This window comes from Dendrobates tinctorius, unplaced genomic scaffold (genome assembly GCF_039654945.1).
Source record: "Dendrobates tinctorius isolate UK_male_01 unplaced genomic scaffold, ASM3965494v1 ptg000017l, whole genome shotgun sequence".
NCBI lineage: Eukaryota > Metazoa > Chordata > Amphibia > Anura > Dendrobatidae > Dendrobates > Dendrobates tinctorius.
In genome coordinates, this window is record NW_027361685.1 from 11733565 (window position 1) to 11752592 (window position 19028).

Consider the following 19028-nt stretch of genomic DNA (forward strand, 5'->3'; position numbering starts at 1 on the left):
GCTCTCTACAATGTCGACAAGAAATTAAGAACCTTCCTCAGAAACTCAATGAGGCTATGGAGAATAACATTATAAGTCAACTCAAGACAACTAGCACAAGTGACCATCCAATGCGGCATATACCAAGGTCATGCACTGTCCCCATTGCTGTTCTGCATAGGCTTGAAGCCCCTCAGTCAGATAATTGCAGAGTCTGTCTATGGATACAAGTTCAAGAGTGGAAGCACCATCAGCCACCTCCTCTACATGGATGACCTCAAGCTGTATGCGAAAAACGATCAAGACAACAATTCACTTATCCACCTGACAAGGATCTACAGTGAAGATATCGGGACATCGGAGCGTCCTTCGGACTGAATAAGTGTGGTCAGTTGGTAATAAAGAGAGGCAAGGTAGTTAAGACTGATGGAGTGGAATTATCAGCAGGGCAGGTAGCAGATGTACAGACATGCTACAAAGACTTACGCATCCCACAGGGATACGGTAACCATGATGAGGAGGCAAGGAAAGCGGCAACATCCAAACACCATCAAAGGTCCTGAAGAGCCAGCTCAATGGGAAGAATAAAATCTGCGCCACCAATATATACTCACTGGCTAACTGCAGAGTCAGGAGATATGATTCTGCTATATATATATATTATAGAGAGAGATATGGAGATTTTTTTTTTTCTTTATGTTGGAGGGTCCAATTCCAGCTATTGCTGTGGGATCTGTGATTTCTATCTACTCCACTGTATAAAGGATAATAGAGTATAATAAAGCAGTTATGGACGTGACGTAACTAACATTGTGCAGTGACTCTGATTTCCATATAGTGACAGATATTTCTTGTTACTAAAACTGTGATTTTCTCTAGCAACATTCCACGACAGCATAGGAGGTCGTCTCCACGCCCTAATGGGGGACAGGAAGCACGAGAGGTTAAAAGGTCCCTCCCTCCTCCCTCTCACCAGTGTCTTTCCTGTCCCCCATGGGGCATGGAGAGGTCTGGTGTGCTGTGTGAAAGAGCCGGGCAGTGGTGGTCGGTGGCGCAGCCTCCCCTCCTCTGTTCTGCACCTGCATTCGGGACCGTTCCTGGCCCTCCCGTTCTCCCCTTTGGGGAGTAAAGCGGGCCAGTGCTCTCCGGCGTCTCCTCCTCCCCTGCGTGCTGTACACGCGGGTCACTTTTGGGGTATGTGGAGGGCGCGCTGTCATGGCGGCCCCCATGCTGCTGCCAGCGCGCGGAGCTCGCCAGCATCTGCTGTGCCTGCTCCAGGACCCAGCTAGGAGGAGGGGGAAACAAGCTAATGCGCTGAGGGCGGAGTTAACCCTTCATTAACCCGCCGGAAGACACCGACAGGTAAGACATCCCCTGCTGTCATGGACAGTTCTTCCTGCCCTGCATCTGCAGAGCCCAGCGCTGCCCCAGCCACAGTGAGTGTTACCTGGGGTGGGTCCTAGTGGTGCGATCCGGGATAGAGTTCCTTAAAATACTTCTCCCCCTCTTTTTTATAGGGAGAAAAGTCTGCCCATAAAAGCACCAATACATCCAGCAAAACGGCCAAATGTGTCATATGCAGCACGAAACTTCCCTCTTATTGGGAGAAAAAGTTATGTCAGGCATGCACAGATAAAGTGGTCAGGGCCGAGCACCCGTCACTAATTGACGAGATCCGCAGCTTGGTCACCCGTCAGGTTCAGACCTCCTTCCTCCCGGAGGAGCACCAGAGATCCATAATATCAAGGATCTCAGAGTTCAGGGACCAGAGATCCCCCGACCCTCAGGTCAGCTATGTCCATACTAGGGTCTATGACCTCCTGTATCCAATCAGTACCTTGGGCACAGGCCCACTTCAGAACGCTCCAGTCCCATATCCTAAGAAACTGGAATCGGGATCACACCTGTCTGAACAAAAAGGTCCAGACCCCAGGGGTAGTGAGAGCCTTGCTGGCATGGTGGATGGACCACAAGAACCTGTGCAGGGGAATCAACTGGTCTCAGACCCCTTTAGTCACGGTAACAACAGACGCCAGCAAAAAAGGCTGGGGAGCGGTAGTGTCTCGTCACCCATTCCAGGGGTTATGGAGCCAGAAAGTGAGCGCAAAATCCTCAAACTTCAGAGAGTTGAAGGCAGTGGAAGAAGCTCTACTGGCAGACACCTGGTCCGGGGCCAGCACATCAGAGTCTACTCAGACAATATAACAACGGTGGCCCATCTCAGGCACCAGGGGGGGTACGAGATCCAGCAGCCTGGATGGCCTCTCAAACCGAATATTTTCCTGGGCCGAAAAGCACCTCCGCTCTTTGATGGCAATTCACCTGAAGGGTACGGCCAATCTTCAGGCAGATTTCCTAAGCAGGAAAAGCATCCAGCCGGCCGAATGGACCCTAAGCAAAATAATCTTCCAGAAACTGGTCGACAGGTGGGTCCTACCGGAAGTGGACCTATTAGCCTCAGGAGAAAATGCTCAAGTGGAGAAATACTTTTCACTGAACCCCAGAGACAGGTCCCTGGGAGTGGATACCTTCGCCCACAGGTGGAGGTTCCATCTAGCTTACGCCTTTCCGCCAGTCCCAATCCTTGCCGCAACCCTGAAGAAGATTCGGGACAATCATACCCCAACCATCCTAGTAGCTCCATTATGGCCAAAGAGGAGCTGGTACTCTCTGATCACGGAACTGGTGGTAGATGGACCATTCATCCTACCCATGGAAGACTGCCTTCTCTCGCAGGGCCCCCTACATCACCCAAACCTACGAGGAATGAGGTTGGCGGCCTGGCTACTGAAGCCCAGATCCTGAGGGCTAGGGGCTTATCAGTGGCGGTAATAAAGACCCTACAGAAATCCCGAAAACCGGTCACTATCGCCATATATTATAAGATATGGAAGAGATTCTCCTCATGGTGTCTACCAGACCTGCCTGATCCAGAGAAACCTAACATTTCTCGTATCCTGGATTTCTTGCAGAGGGGGCTAGAACTAGATCTAAAACCTACCACTTTGAAAGTTCAAGTGTCAGCATTAAGTGCTATGTTCGATTGTGACTTGGCCAACCACAGGTGGATAAGAAGATTCATGACATCGGCCACTAGACTTCATCCAAAGAAGTTAATAGCGGTCCCAACATGGGACTTGAATGTGGTGCTTACGGGACTCACTCAATCTCCCTTTGAGCCCTTGTCATCCAGCACTTCCCAGCTTCTCACCTGTAAAGTCGCCTTCCTTGTAGGAATAACTTCAGCAAGATGAGTAGGAGAGCTCCAGGTGCTCTCAGTTAGAGAACCCTACCTAACTATTAGAGATGATTCCATAGTTCTCTCTCTTGACCCATCTTTTCTGCCGAAGGTAGTGTCCAACTTCCATAGGTCACAGAATATAATCCTTCCGTCATTCTGTCAGAACCCAGCAAACCCCAAGGAAGATGTGTTCCATACGCTGGATGTAAGACGTATAGTTCTCCACTACCTGGAGTTTACCAAACCCTATAGAGTCGACCACAACCTATTTATTCATACCTCTGGCCCAAACAGAGGGAAGAAGGTGGCAAAGAACACCATTGCTAATTGGATTAGAAGGGCTATCTCTGAAGCTTACCTGACACAAAACATCACTCCCCCTGCTGGAATCAAAGTGCATTCAACACGGTCTACCTCTAAGTCATGGGCTGAGAGGGCAGGCGCATCTTCAGAGCAGATTTGTAGGGCAGCAACCTTTACCTTTACTAGACATTATAGATTAGACCTCGTATCCATCAGGGATCTAGTCTTTGGCCGAAAAGTTCTTCAGGCCGTTGTCTCCCCCCCCAGTGCAGTATAGGTTGTTATGCCTCCTATGCTGTCGTGGAAGGTTGCTAGAGAAAATAGAATTAGACTTACCAGTAATTCGGTTTCTAGAAACCTTCCACGACACCACTATTTCCCTTCCTGTATTCTTGGACAAATTCTGAGAATCTTAAAGGTAACCGGTGCTATGGTAATCAGTTGTAAGTCACTGGTGAAAGGGAGGAGGGAAGGACCTTTTAACCTCTCGTGCTTCCTGTCCCCCATTAGGGTGTGGAGACGACCTCCTATGTTATCGTGGAAGGTTTCAAGAAATCGAATTACCGGTAAGTCTAATTCTATTTTTTTTTCCACTTTAACCCTTTTTTTAAACCCCTCTGATCAGTGTGATCACACAACATACAAGCCTCTGATGGCTCCATGATGCCCTGTACTCCCGTGTATCATCACTGCCGGTCAGTGTAATACTAACGGCCCCATACACATGAGATCAGAGTTGGCTGAATGGTCATTTGGCAGACGGCGATCTCTCCCGACTCCCCCATACACACAAATATTCCAGCTTTCCTGTGGTCTGTATGAGAGAGTCGCCTCCAGACTCCTCTAGAGGAGGATTATCTACAGGAAGAACAAACGGATTGTCCTCTGAAATTCAGGATGCCGGATCCTTCTCTGCCCTGACATCATCTGTCGGGAGGCCCCCAAAACATTATATGGTCGGCCAAACCCCCCGAAATAAGTGCTTTCATGTAACATTAGTCTAATGTGTATGGGGGCGTTATAAGGTAACTTATTGGACTCTGCCTAATAGACCTTCATACATTGCAGCCCAGACACCATTATTAGGCATGTAAGTATCGTAGTAACTAGGCCGACCCATACTATCGAGTACTTGAAGCCAAACTGTCACACCTTCTTAGATGCCATGTTTGCTTTTCACATCAGCAAGTGGATCCTTATGTTACATCTGATCATCTTCTCATTCAGGTCTCTACAATATTGGATCCTCTCAGTGAAGATCTATAGAAGAGAATTTTCCTGATTTCCCCATCAAGGATGGATATGGACAGAGACAAGATGGCAGAGATGATATTACACTTCACCCTAGAGATCCTCTTCTGGCTTACTGGAGAGGTGAGAGATTCTGATGACGTCACATTACCTCATTCTTATCTATGGGAATAACAGATTGTTAGGTGCCGAGCTTCCCCCACTGCACAGGGGGAATCTCAAGCCATGTCCTCTGCGGTCTCCCATTCCTCTGCAGCCGCAGAGATTCCTGCTGAGCAGAGGCGTCGGTCCAGGCGTCTTGCCCAGGCTGATGCTAGGCGTCTGGTTGCTCATTCTGGCTCTGCTATAACTCCATGCTTGAGTCAGCAGCAAAAGTAGACACTTCTGGGACTAAGTCCTGTCTTTTGGGTACTGAGCATGCCTGTGGGATGACCTCTCATTGGAGGTAGGAGGTCACATGCGCAGGTCCCGTTCCTGCTCGGATTAGTCCATTACTGTAAAGGTCCCGAAAGGACACTGCTATAAAAGAGTCGCATGGCCGCTCGGCCATGCGCTAGTATAGACTCTTGTGGCTTATGGTGTGTATGATGACGGATGCTTGTTACTTCGAATGACTCATTATGAAATCCCTACCCTTGGTTGTGTATGTTGTTAGAGTCAGCACCTGTCAGTGGCTAGGCTATATGCCACAGTCCTCTGCACTTGCTAGTTTCTGACTGCCGCTCTGCTTAAGGCACTGTCCTACCGCGTCAGGTAGCAGTAACTGCCAATGCGGCACCGTGCGCAAATCTATCGCTTTCCTCCCCACTCTGGGTGGTTAGTGGCATCCGCCAGACTGGTGCAGTGCACACTGGTGCGTTATCTCTCATTTGGCCTCTTGCTGGCTCCGCTACTGTGCACTGAGCGCTAGTGGACTAGAGGGACTCTAACCCCGTATCCTTGGGGCGGAGTCCTGTGTCTGTATACTAGCGCTCATCCGGCCAAGCCCTGTGAGTTTAACAGGCTTCGGCACCTACATTGTGCGGCACCTCGGTTCTGTGAATCAACAGAACTCGCTCCCGTACACACCAGGTGAAGCTAACCCACGTGTGTCTCTTTATTATTTGCCATATAGTCACCACCATTACTGAGCAGCAGGTTTCCATCTCTGCATGGTGGACCCCAGGCTGCGAACGCACCTCATACCACCTTTATTATTTGGTGCATTCCGCCAGCCCTTAACACAGATGGACAGAACTGGAGAGGTGAGGACTCTGGAAATGTCTGTAGTGAGATTTATTAATGTGTCTCTCCATAACCAGGATTACACAGTGGTGAAGAAGACCTCTAGTGATCGCTGTCAGCACCCAGTGTCTGAGGGATGGGGAAGACCCCTGATCCATGAGGACATCAATGACCAGATGATCCTAGAACTCACGTACAAGATGATTGAGCTGCTGACTGGAGAGGTGACACTGCTGGGAATGCTGGGACATTATACAGTAACTATGAAGGGATTGGGGGGATGACGGTATCATTGTATGTGTCAAGTTCCCATAAGGTGTCAGGATGTTGCTGTCTATTTCTCCATGGAGGAGTGGGAGTATTTAGAAGGACACAGAGATCTGTACAAGAACGTCATAATGGAGGTTCCCCAGCCCCTCACATCTCCAGGTAATAGACAGGACTAAATACACACGGCCTATAATTATCTGTATGTAGAGAATGAATTCAGTCCCTGTATGTGTTTCCTCCAGATCTATCCAGTAAGAGGACAACACCAGAGAGATGTCCCCGTCCTCTTCTTCCACAGGACTGTAACCAAGAAGATCCCAGTGCTCCTCAGGATCATCAGGTAGATGGAGAGAAGGTGTCAGGAGATCTCCCCTATGATGTGTAGACGGCTGTGAAGGTCTTGTGCTCAGTCTTGTTTTATCCACCAGTATTATATGTTTTATACTTGTGTAATGAGAGCGGTGGAGATGGCAGGATTAGAGCTGATCATAGATGGGACTTCTCCATCTGTCTGTGACTGTTACAATATTTGTTTCAGGGTGAAGATCTGACCCATATTAACACTACAGAGACATATGTGAGGGGTGATGAGCGGTGTAAAGAGGAGATTCCCACATATGACTACCCAGGTGAGTAGTAACCACTGAATGTTAATAAATGTTTAACTCCATATCAATATGGATTTATGAAGGATCGCTCCTGTGAAACTAACCTGATCAGCTTCTATGAGGATGTAAGCTCTCAAATGGACCAAGGAGAATCATTGGATGTCATTTATCTCGACTTCTCTAAAGCATTTGACACTGTCCCACATAAAAGATTGGTAAGTAAGATGAGAAAGCTTGGGCTAGGGGAAAATGTGTGTAGATGGGTAGGTAGCTGGCTTAGTGAAAACAAAGAGTGGTTATTAATGGGGCACACTCAGATTGGGCCAGGGTTACTAGTGGGGGACCACAGGGTTCTGTATTGGGCCCCCTACTATTTAATATATTTATTAATGATCTAGTGGATGGCTTACACAGTAAAATATCAGTATTTGCAGATGATACAAAACTATGTAAGGTAGTTACCACAAAGGAGGACAGTTTGCAACTACAGACAGATTTGAGTAAATTGGAGAATTGGACTGAAAAATGGCAAATGAGGTTTAACACAGATAAGTGTAAGTAGGGTGATGACAATTTTAAAAATTTTGCAAAACGAAAATGAAACCCCTTACATTGGAGGAACAATTGCATTCAAATGACATTAGTATCATCAAATTTGTAAAATATTCAAAAAAGTTCCCCCTCTTTTTCAAAAGATTTTTCATCTTTTAATTTTAATCTTTAAAGAAAATATCTTTCTAAGTTGTAACAAAAAGTGGTATTTTATTCACATATAGAACATTCTGGAATATTTTAAAATATTTTGGAACTTAGTATTATCTTTTCATTTTCAGTGCAAAGCTTCAAGTTTTATGATCAAGAAGTACATTCAGAAAATGTCTTCTAGAAATTCCAGCAACAGTGTAAAAGCAAACAGGTCTATCTGGACGAGGAATCTGCCCTCCTATTGTCAACATAAAAGATAATAATGCAAAATTGCATGTCCTTTCTTGGCGGAAAAATACCATTTTTGCCTTAGTTCATTTGAATGAAAGGGGGAACTTTTTTTAAAAAACAAAAAAAGCAATACTTATTCTTAAATAACCCATAAAAGTTCCTCCATTGCACATGGTTTCATAAAAAATTTTTTTTGTCATTACACTAGTGTAAGGTGTAAGGTTATGCACATGGGAAGGAGAAACAGACGCTACAATTACTTACTAAATGGGAAACTGCTGGGGAAATCAGACATGGAAAAAGACTTAGGCATCTTAGTCAATAAGAAGCTAAATTGGAGTGCCCAGTGTCAGGCAGCTGCCACCAAAGCAAATAGGGTCATGGGATGCATTAGAAGAGGTCTGGGGACACAAGATGAAAACATAATTCTCCCTCTGTACAAATCACTCGTCAGACCACACTTGGAGTATTGTGTGCAATTTTGGACGCCGGTGCTCAAGAAAGACATTACTGAACTTGAAAGGGTTCAAAGGCGGGCTACTAAAATGATAAATGGAGTTGGTTTACTACAATACCCAGAAAGGTTATCAAAATTAGGTCTATTTACTCTAGAAAAGAGAAGACTTAGGGGAGACCTAATATATATGTACAAGTATAGCAAAGAAGGTATAGCCTCTATGGTGGGCGATTCCCTGCATACTAGCCACAGTGCTCTTTTATTAGCAGTCTCTCTATCCTGCATTAGGATACTTTGCTCTTTATGGGATCCATAGTGATTTGAGATTGTATGTACAGGGTGATGACTTGATACGGGTACCTTACTGCTTTTTTGGGGGGATTTCTCTCATGGTGCACTTTATTATGCCTAGGCTCTGAATCAGTTCCGGGGAATCTATTTTTGTTTCCCAAACACCGACTACTTCATCTACTATTACTATGTTATTGTGGTTTTATGTGATGATTAATAAAAGGATTATTGTTTTAATCTAACCCTTTCTGATGTTTATTCATATTGGGCAGAATGCTCTTCTTATGTGTGAATTCTCCACCCGCCCTCCAGGCTCCTCCCGCCAGTTTCTAGACCACTTCACCACCTGGCTTACTCACTTTCTGTCCTGTGACATCCCCACCCTCATCATGGGAGACTTTAACATCCCCATCAATGATCCGCTCTCCCAGTCTGCCTCTCATCTTCTTTCTCTAACTTCTTCATTCGGCCTCTCACAGTTTACTAATTCTCCTACACATGAGGACGGGAATACTCTGGACCTGGTTTTCTCCCGTCCCGGCTCGCTGCACAACTTTACTAATTCACCTCTCCCGCTCTCGGACCACAACCTTCTTTCCTTCTCTGTCAAGAATTGTCTCCTCACCCGGGACACCCCCACTTACCACACTTATCGGAATACACGTACCATTAATACCCAACAGCTTAGGGACAATCTCCACACATCTTTAGCCCCCATCTCCACCCTCTCCTGTCCAGACATAGCATTGTCACACTTCAATAATACACTGAAGAATGCCCTAGATGAAGCAGCACCTTCTATACGCAGAAAGACCCAACACAGACAAAAGCAGCCCTGGCACACAACGCAAACACGCTCTCTTCAGCGCTGCTCGAGGTGTGCAGAGCGGCAGTGGAGAAAATCTCTCTTAGCAGAAGACTTCATCCACTATAAGTTCATGCTCAAAACCTATAACTCTGCCCTTCATCTGGCCAAACAATCCTACTTCACCACCCTCATCACCTCACTATCCAACAACCCAAGACGACTTTTTGAAACCTTAAACTCCCTCCTGAAACCTAAAGTACAGGCCCCCATCACCAACCTCAGCGGTGAGGATCTGGCCACTTATTTCCTAGAAAAAATCAACCACATCCATCAGGATATCTCAGCCCTATCTCCTCAGTGCCTGGATCCCCTTCCCTGCCGCACCTCAAGCTCACTAGACATCTTTGAGCCTGTTTCAGAAGAAGAAGTTTCCAAGCTCCTCGCTTCTGCTCGGCCTACAACCTGCAACAGTGACCCCATTCCTTCACAGCTCCTGCAGTCTCTCTCACCAGTGGTCACCACTCACCTGACTAAAATATTTAACCTCTCTCTTTCTTCAGGTATATTTCCCTCCTCATTTAAACATGCCATCATAACCCCTTTACTTAAAAAGCCATCCCTGGACCAGAACTGCACTGCTAACTACAGACCTGTCTCTAACCTTCCCTTCATCTCTAAACTCCTGGAACGCCTGGTCCACTCCCGTCTAATCCGCTATCTCTCGGATAACTCTCTTCTCGACCCCTTACAATCTGGTTTCCGCTCTTTACACTCTACTGAAACTGCCCTCACTAAAGTCTCTAATGATTTAATAACAGCTAAATCGAAAGGTCATTGCTCCCTGCTGATTCTCCTGGATCTCTCTGCCGCATTTGACACTGTGGATCACCAGCTTCTCCTCACTATGCTCCGCTCTATAGGCCTCAAGGACACAGCCCTCTCCTGGTTCTCCTCCTACCTCTCTGACCGCTCCTTCACTGTATCTTTTTCTGGCTCCTCTTCCTCTTCTCGTCCCCTTACTATCGGGGTCCCGCAGGGCTCAGTCCTAGGCCCCCTCCTCTTCTCTTTATACACTGCCCCTATTGGACAAACAATCAGCAGATTTGGGTTCCAGTATCATCTCTATGCTGATGACACCCAATTATACACTTCTTCCCCTGACATCACCCCTACCCTAATTCAAAATACCAAGGATTGTCTGTCTGCTGTCTCTAGCATCATGTCCTCCCTCTATCTGAAACTAAATCTCTCTAAAACTGAACTTCTTGTGTTTCTCCCCTCTACTAACCTCACACTACCTAACATCGAAATAACCCTGGAGGGTTCAACCATAACTCCCAAGCAGCATGCCCGCTGTCTTGGGGTCATATTCGACACTGAACTTTCCTTTACTCCGTACATCCGATCACTCAGTCGCTCTTGTCACCTGCATCTTAAAAACATCTCCAGAATCCGACCTTTTCTCACCTTTGAAACTGCTAAGACTCTTACTGTCGCTCTTATTCATTCTCGTCTGGACTACTGCAACTCTCTTCTGATCGGTCTCCCTCTTACCAAACTTTCTCCTCTCCAATCCATCTTGAATGCGGCAGCCAGGGTCATATTTCTGTCCAGCCGCTTCACCGATGCCTCCATCTTGTGCCAGTCATTACACTGGCTACCTATTCGCTACAGGGTCCAGTATAAACTCATCTCTCTCACCCACAAAGCTCTCCACTGTTCTGCACCGCCTTATATCTCCTCTCTCATCTCTGTCTATCGCCCTACACGTGCCCTCCGTTCTACAAATGACCTAAGACTAACATCCCCCGTAATCCGAACCTCGCACCTCCGTCTCCAAGACTTCTCTCGTGCTGCTCCAGCTCTCTGGAATGCACTTCCCCAGACGATCAGACTGATACCTAGCCCTGACCTATTCAAGCGCGCTTTGAAAACCCATCTCTTCAAAGAAGCCTATCACATCAACTACTCAGCAAGCTAACTTTGCCCTGTTCCCTCCTTCCAAATATTATTCTGAATCTGCACCCTACTATTCATCTGTCTCCACACCCTTCATGCACATGATAACTGCACTTGATACTTGTCTATTGCGCTTAAACACACGGGCTGATGACCGGATCATGCAGCTTTATATGAAAATCCCTATTATAATTGCCAGACCTGAATTAACAAGCATTTCTCACCTACTGTGTCCCCCCATTTCCTTGTAGATTGTAAGCTTGCGAGCAGGGACCTCACTCCTAATGTCATTGTTTGAATTGTCTTAACTTGTATTGAATTTATTGTCTGTACATGTCCCCGCTTAATTGTAAAGTGCTGCGGAATATGTTGGCGCTATATAAATAAAAATTATTATTATTATTATTAATTCTGAATGCAGAACAGCTGCACTAAAAATAGGCTGAACTAGATGGACATAAGGTCTTCCTTCAGCCTTCAAAACTATGCTACTATGAATGCAGAGAAGTCACAGATTCCTCTCAGTCACCGGCTGTGGCTGCTTTATCGGTGGTGTAGTCCGGCCGTATTACCATGGTCACCATTTTGCCTCTAGACCACAACATTCTCCTCCACCCAAAACTGTGCAAATGACTTTTGGCTTTGAAAGCCCTTTTCTACAGAACTTACAACCTGGAGGTTCCACCTACCCCCTGGGATTAGGAGATGTTGACCGTTACCTGCCCAGATCTGTAAAATATCAAGCCAAATGACAGCGTACGTAGAATGTACTGACATGAGATTCTCGTGCTCTGGGGCGGGGCTGTGGGTGGGGCTGTGGGCGGAGCTTTATGTGGTGCTCTGATTACATATTCATCTGTATTGGCTTATGACAGGTCGCTGATCCCTCACTGACCTGCCCCCATTATTACATAATGCATATAATAGCATTGATATTACCGGTGATAATGCCTATAATATTGTGGCTATTGTGAGGCTTAGAAAAAAATTACATCCAGCAAAATGTCACCGGAGATGGCGGCGCCTGCACAAGTAGCATCTATAAGTAAGAGATAGAGGCTACTGGACAGGGGCCGCTGGTGACATTTTGCTGGATGTAATTTTTTTTCTAAGCCTCACAATAGCCACAATATTATAGGCATTATCACCAATAATATCAATGCTATTATATGCATTATGTAATAATGGGGGCAGGTCAGTGAGGGGTCAGCAACCTGTCATAAGCCAATACAGATGAATATGTAATCAGAGCACCACATAAAGCCCCGCCCACAGCCCCACCCACAGCCCCGCCCCAGAGCACGAGAATCTCATTAACTGAAAACTACAAATACAGATTAAACAACAACCACAAGACGGATTTCATCATCAGGTATCATTGTAATCAGTATAACGGTGCTGACCTGACAGTGTCTGTAGGTTACTGAGCACAATCCGGCTGACAGGTTCCCTTTAAGACATCTCCGCTCTGCACTATTATACACAGTTCTCTATAAATGTGTAATATTTCTTCTTGAAACTCATCTGACAGAAAATATTGGAGCTTACGATAGTTTAGATTGTGACGTCACCGAGCCCCATACTCTAATTACCCCAGAGAGGTTTCACCACTAGCTGCTCATTTATTACTGATGGAGACTGTGGAGTTTGATCATTTCAGTAGATGTTATTGTCTATAGTCACAGTGTTTGATTACAGTAGTGTCCAAAATCCTCTGATTTAACCTCTTCCTGCAGCCAGATTTGTGTTCTTAATCAGGCCCCATTATTAATATCTGACGTGTGTCACTTTATGTGGTGATAAATTATTCACAAAGGATAATAGAAAACAAATGGATCTTACAAATTATTTTCCAGCTTCGCACTATACCCTATATATGGTTGTACACTACTGTCTGGGCACATGGCAGTGTTCAGAAGGGAAGGAGCGCCATTTAGCTATTTGAATGCAGATCTAGCTGGAATAGTTTGCAGACACAATTAGTGATGAGCGAGTATGCTCGTTGCTCGGGTTTTCCCGAGTATGCTCGGGTGTCCTCCAAGTATTTTGGCATGCTCGGAGATTTAGTTTTCATCATCTCGGCTGCATGATTTGCAACTTGTAGCCAGGACGAATACATGGGGGTATTCCCTAACAGGCATTCCACACATGTATTCAAGCTGTCTAGCAGTCGCAAATCATGCAGCTGAGACGACAAAAACTAAATCTCCGAGCTTGCCAAAATACTCGGAGGACACCCGAGCATGCTCGGGAAAACCCGAGCAATGAGTATTCTCGCTCATCAAAAGATATCCACCATGAACATGCTTGGCTCTATCTTCTCTGCTTTCCATATCCCAAGGATTGCCTTGCTCATCGCCCTTTAACACCAATACATGGCCCTAGACTAACACTGGGACCCCTAGGTTTGGGCCATGGTGTTACCTGCTATTCTGTGGTGTTAGATGGCAAGAAGAATAGTCAGGTAGCTGGGTCAGAACCAGAAGGACAGAATCAGAAGACACAAGAGTAGTCAGTAAACAGGCCACAGTCACAGCAGGAAACAAATACACAAGCCGCAAGCTGAGCACAGAGGACTGAACCAGAGGAGAACAGCGCTGTATCTGGCAGATTCCGGCCATGTGCTTTGCGCTTTAGTAGGGTGTGGTGCTTTCCAATTGGCTGAAGTAGGGAGCAGATTACTCCAGCTGGACAGCAGGAACAGATCCCAGATGAGATTGGACACACCATATGCAGAAGCCCTAATGTAACTAAATGACAGAAAACCAGAATAGTCGAAATCCCCATAAAGTGATTCCATTTTATAAATTAATTCACTGAGGGTTATAATCTATACACACGGGGTCAAAATTGTTGGTACCCCTCGTTTAATGACAGAAAAACCCACAATGGTCACAGAAATGACTTGAATCTGACAAAAGTAATAATAAATCAAAAATCTATGAAAATGAACAAATGAAAGTCAGACATTGCTTTTCAGCCATGCTTCCACAGAATTTTTTAAAAAAAATAAAACTCATGAAATAGGCCTGGACAGAAATGATGGTACCCCTGAAAATAATGTGACAGAAGGGACATGGTAAATCGCAGTGTGTCCACTAATTGGCATCACAGGTGTCTACAATCTTGGAATCAGTGAGTGGCCTGTATAGAGGCTACAGATACTCACTGTGCTGTTTGGTGACATGGTGTGTACACTGAACATGGACCAGAGGAAGCGAAGGAAAGAGTTGTCCCAGGAGATTAGAAAGAAAATTATAGACAAACATGTTACAGGTAAAAGTTCTAAGACCATCTCCAAGCAGCTTCATGTTCCTGTGACCACAGTTGCACATATTATTCAGAAATTTAATATCCATGGGACTGTAGCCAACCTACCTGGACGTGGCCGCAGGAGGAAAATTGATGAAAAATCAAAGAGACGGATAATATGAATGGTAACAAAAGAGCCCAGAAAAACTTCTAAACAGATTAAAGGTGAACTTCAAGCTCAAGGAACAACAATTTCAAATTGCACCATCTGTCGTTGTATGAGCCAAAGTGGACTTCATGGGAGACGACCAAGGAGGACACCATTGTTGAAAATAATCATAAAAAAGCCAGACTGGAATTTGCCAAACTAAATGTTGACAAGCCACAAAGCTTCTGGGAGAATGTCCTATGGACAAATGAGACAAAAATGGAACTTTTGGCAAAGCACATCAGCTCTATGTTCTCAGACAGAAAAATGAAGCATATCACGAAAAGAACACTGTCCCTTCTGTGAAACATGGAGGAGGCTCTGTTATGTTCTGTGGCTGCTTTGCTGGATCTGGCACAGGGTTTCTAGAATGTGTGCAGGGAGCAATGAAATCTCAAGACTCAAGGGATTCTAGAGTGAAATGTGCTGCCCAGTGTCAGAAAGCTTGGTCTCAGTCGCAGGTCATGAGTCTTGCAACAGGATAGCAACACAAAATAGACAGCTAAAAACATGCAAGAATGGCTGAGAGGAAAACAATGGACTATTCTGACGTGATCTTCTATGAGCTCTGACCTAAATCCTATTGAACATCTTTGGAAAGAGCTGAAACATGCCATCTGGAAAAGGCAACCTTTAAACACAAGACAACTGGAGCAGTTGCTCTTGAGGACTGGGCCAAAATACCTGTCGAGAGGTGCAGAAGTCTCATTGACAGTTACAGGAATCGTTTGATTGCCTCAAAAGCTTGTGCAACAAAATATTTTAGTTAAGGGTCCCATCATTTCTGTCCAGGCCTATTTCATGAGTTTTATTTTTTTAAATACTGTGGAAGCATGGCTGAAAAGCAATGTCTGACTTTCATTTGTTAATTTTGATAGATTTTTTATTTATTATTACTTTTGTCAGATTCAAGTTATTTCTGTGACCATTGTGGGATTTTCTGTCATCAAACGAGGGGTACCAACAACTTTGGCCACGTGTGTAGGAGGAGTGAATATTTTCACTCTACAGCCACTTTCTGGAAATGAACACGCAGTGGATGTTGGAGAGTGAAAATTACACATCTGCCATTTTCTTACCCAGCACATAGCGCCCAGATTGTGCTCCAGGAGACACACACCACAAATTAAGTGGGTTCTTCTCACTATAATATTGCTAAATACAGGGATCCTAAATGTTGTTTGCGCTCACTGCAAGACTCCGAAGTGAGAGCGGATTTTGCTGGATTGGTTTATAGAAACCTTGTTGCTTTTCAACAGCCTTTGAGCCACTAATAGTGTGGGAACCTCTGTTTTTCCATTGACAGATGTACGACCTGAGTGGGGACTTGTTTTTTGTGAGATGAGAATTGGTATTATTTTCACCTACATAACATTGATTGGTTTCTCTATATTTGATATTTGGGAGGCAGAATGAACAAACAGTTGGACACCGCACACTACTGGTTCATCCAACAAGGTTTTCTATTAGACTGTGAACTGTCATTTGTCTTGGTAAATAAAGTTTTTTTTTACATAGCTTGCCACTTTTATAGTCAGTTTAAGTAGAAATGTTCAAAAATATAAATGTCATGATCCAGGGCGGGGTTTCGCTTTGGCCCATCCTGATCAGACTGGGGGTTAATTGTTTCTGCCTCTCTCTGGCAGAGGGCGGCTATTTAATGCTCGCTGGACCTAGGTCCGGTGTCAGTTATACTCCTGCCCTCGGCTGAGTTAGTTGACCTTGTGCGTACGTGTGCCTTGTGCCTGGTAACTTGCTTGTTTGGTTTTGATCCAGTTCTGTCCCTGTTTCGAGTTCTGCCTGTCCCTCTTGTACTGCGCTACCTCTCGAGTATGACTCTCTGCTTGTGACCCGACTTCCCTCTGCTTGTCCCCTTGGTACCACGTCGCCGTCTTGTATATGACCTTTGGCTTTGTCTGACCACCCGTCAGTTTGTCCCTCCTGTGCCTCGTTTGCCCGGACTGTGTGTGACCTCCGTTTTTCCTGACTCTGAGTTGTTGTATGGTGTCCTGTCATCTCTGAAAGCAGGACGCTAAGCCCCGCCCCCTTGCAGTCACATGACCATAGGTCCTGTGCCAGCTTGCTAACTTCAGCGTCCTCAGGTCCTGTGCATCTTTACTTTCCGGCGCTGACAGGATCCTGACACCGATAGTTTGATGCACGCATGGTCACCTCTGCTACTCTGCTCCACAGGTATCTTTTAACACTGTTTCTGTACTCAGGACACGCGCACTGGCTCAGTGAGCGAGTGTAGTGCGGTGTTCCTGACAATAAAACTCAGATATCTTATTAAAAATAACTGTTTTTTATCTTAGCAGATGGCTGTACCAGGAGATCAGAGGGACAGCTGACATCTTCAATTTTTAAATCTGATGATCTTGAGATCCTACAAGTTACAACTGAAGTGATTGCGGTTACTCAAGATATACCATCATCCATTCACAGCAAAGATCTGTCATCTGATGCTATGAAACCGGTCCTATCTTCTGATTCATTACTGACTACTAAGGAAAATCAAAGTCACAAAAGAGGCATTAAAAAACAAACTGCTCCTAAAGGAAAGAAGTCATTTTCATGTTCAGACTGTGGGAAATATTTTACATGGAAATCACATTTTGTTAGGCACCAAAGAACTCACACAGGGGAGAAGCCTTTTTCCTGTTCAAAATGTGAGAAATGTTTTGCACGTAAATCACATTTTGTTACTCACCAGAGAACTCACACAGGGGAGAAGCCTTTTTCTTGTTCAGAATGTGGGAAATGTTTTAACCAGAAATCACATTTTGTTATTCACCAGAGAACTCACACAGGGGAGAAGCCTTTTTCCTGTTCAGAATGTGAGAAATGTTTTAATCAGAAATCAGACCTTGGTGTTCACCAGAGAATTCACACAGGAGAGAAGCCTTTTTCATGTTCAGAATGTAGGAAATGTTTTAAACAGAAATCAGAGCTTGTTACTCACCAGAGAACTCACACAGGGGAGAAGCCTTTTTCTTGTTCAGAATGTGGGAAATGTTTTAACCAGAAATCACATTTTGTTAATCACCAGAGAACTCACACAGGGGAGAAGCCTTTTTCCTGTTCAGAATGTGGGAAATCTTTTAGCAATAAATCAGATTGTGTTAATCACCATAGAACTCACACAGGGGAGAAGCCTTTTTCCTGTTCAGAATGTGGGAAATGTTTTGCACGTAAATCACATTTTGTTACTCACCAGAGAATTCACACAGGAGAGAAGCCTTTTTCCTGTTCAGAATGTGGGAAATGCTTTAACCAGATATCACATTTTGTTACCCACCAGAGAACTCACACAGGGGAGAAGCCTTTTTCCTGTTCAGAATGTGGTAAATGTTTTAACAATAAATCAAATTGTGTTAAGCACCAGAGAATCCACACAGCAGAGAAGCCATATTCATGTTCAGAATGTGGGAAATGTTTTAAATGGAAAATAAGTCTTGATAGTCATAAAAGAACCCACACAGGAGAGAAGCCTTTTTCATGTTCAGAATGTGGGAAATGTTTTAACCAGAAAGCGCTTCTTGTTAGACATCAGAGCAGTCACATAGGGGAGAAGCCTTTTTCATGTTCAGAATGTGGGAAATGTTTTAACCAGAAAGCGCTTCTTGTTAGACATCAGAGCAGTCACACAGGGGAGAAGCCTTTTTCATTTTCTTAATGTGGGAAATATTTTACTTGGAAATCAACTGTTAATAAACATCATAGACGACACATAGGGGAGAAGCCTTTTTTGTGTGTGGGATGCTATTCAGTCATAAGATTTTCTTCATCTTTTATTGGTACATCCCTTAGTGGATTTATACATACATACTTACCTTGTTTGGTTTATTAGCCAGGTATCTCCTTTTTATTGTGCCTTTATTGTTCGGCCATTGTGCTTTAATAAAGTTGTATATTTTATGGCTCATACTTCTGTCTTATTGGATATATCAGTATTTTTGAAGTGCCATTAATGGTAGGCCCATTTCTTTGGATATACTACGACATATTGGGTTGGGCCTTTTCTTGTTATCTATCATTCTCTCCTTACACACTGACCTTAAACTGATAATTAGGGGAGACTGCCTCCTATCTGACACATCATCTATTAATAATGGGACGAGACAAGGGCGTCCCTCATCACTTCTATACACACCGGTGATGGAGCATTTAGTGGTGGCATTACGTATAAATCCAGATATTAGTGGGTTACTATAGGCTCACAGCTCTATACACTCGCTCTA

At 44.8% G+C, this 19028-nt stretch overlaps 1 protein-coding gene across 6 annotated transcripts in view; it reads left to right on the forward strand.

Moving 5' to 3' along the window:
* LOC141082288 (uncharacterized) overlaps positions 1-18516 on the forward strand; it is a 34482-nt gene extending 15966 nt beyond the window's left edge. For 2 of the 6 annotated variants that reach the window (XM_073566235.1, XM_073566236.1), the window contains exons 2-7: positions 4751-4897; positions 6076-6222; positions 6304-6427; positions 6511-6608; positions 6807-6897; positions 17103-18516. In XM_073566235.1, coding sequence (XP_073422336.1) covers positions 4820-4897; positions 6076-6222; positions 6304-6427; positions 6511-6608; positions 6807-6897; positions 17103-18463 — 1899 coding nt within the window. In that variant the 5' untranslated portion in view covers positions 4751-4819 and the 3' untranslated portion in view covers positions 18464-18516. Of the gene's footprint in view, positions 1-4069; positions 4090-4750; positions 4898-6075; positions 6223-6303; positions 6428-6510; positions 6609-6806; positions 6898-17102 lie in introns of those variants that run through there. The other 4 variants (XM_073566237.1, XM_073566238.1, XM_073566239.1 and 1 more) reach the window with 4 other exon arrangements.
* The last annotated feature ends 512 nt before the right edge of the window (positions 18517-19028 follow it).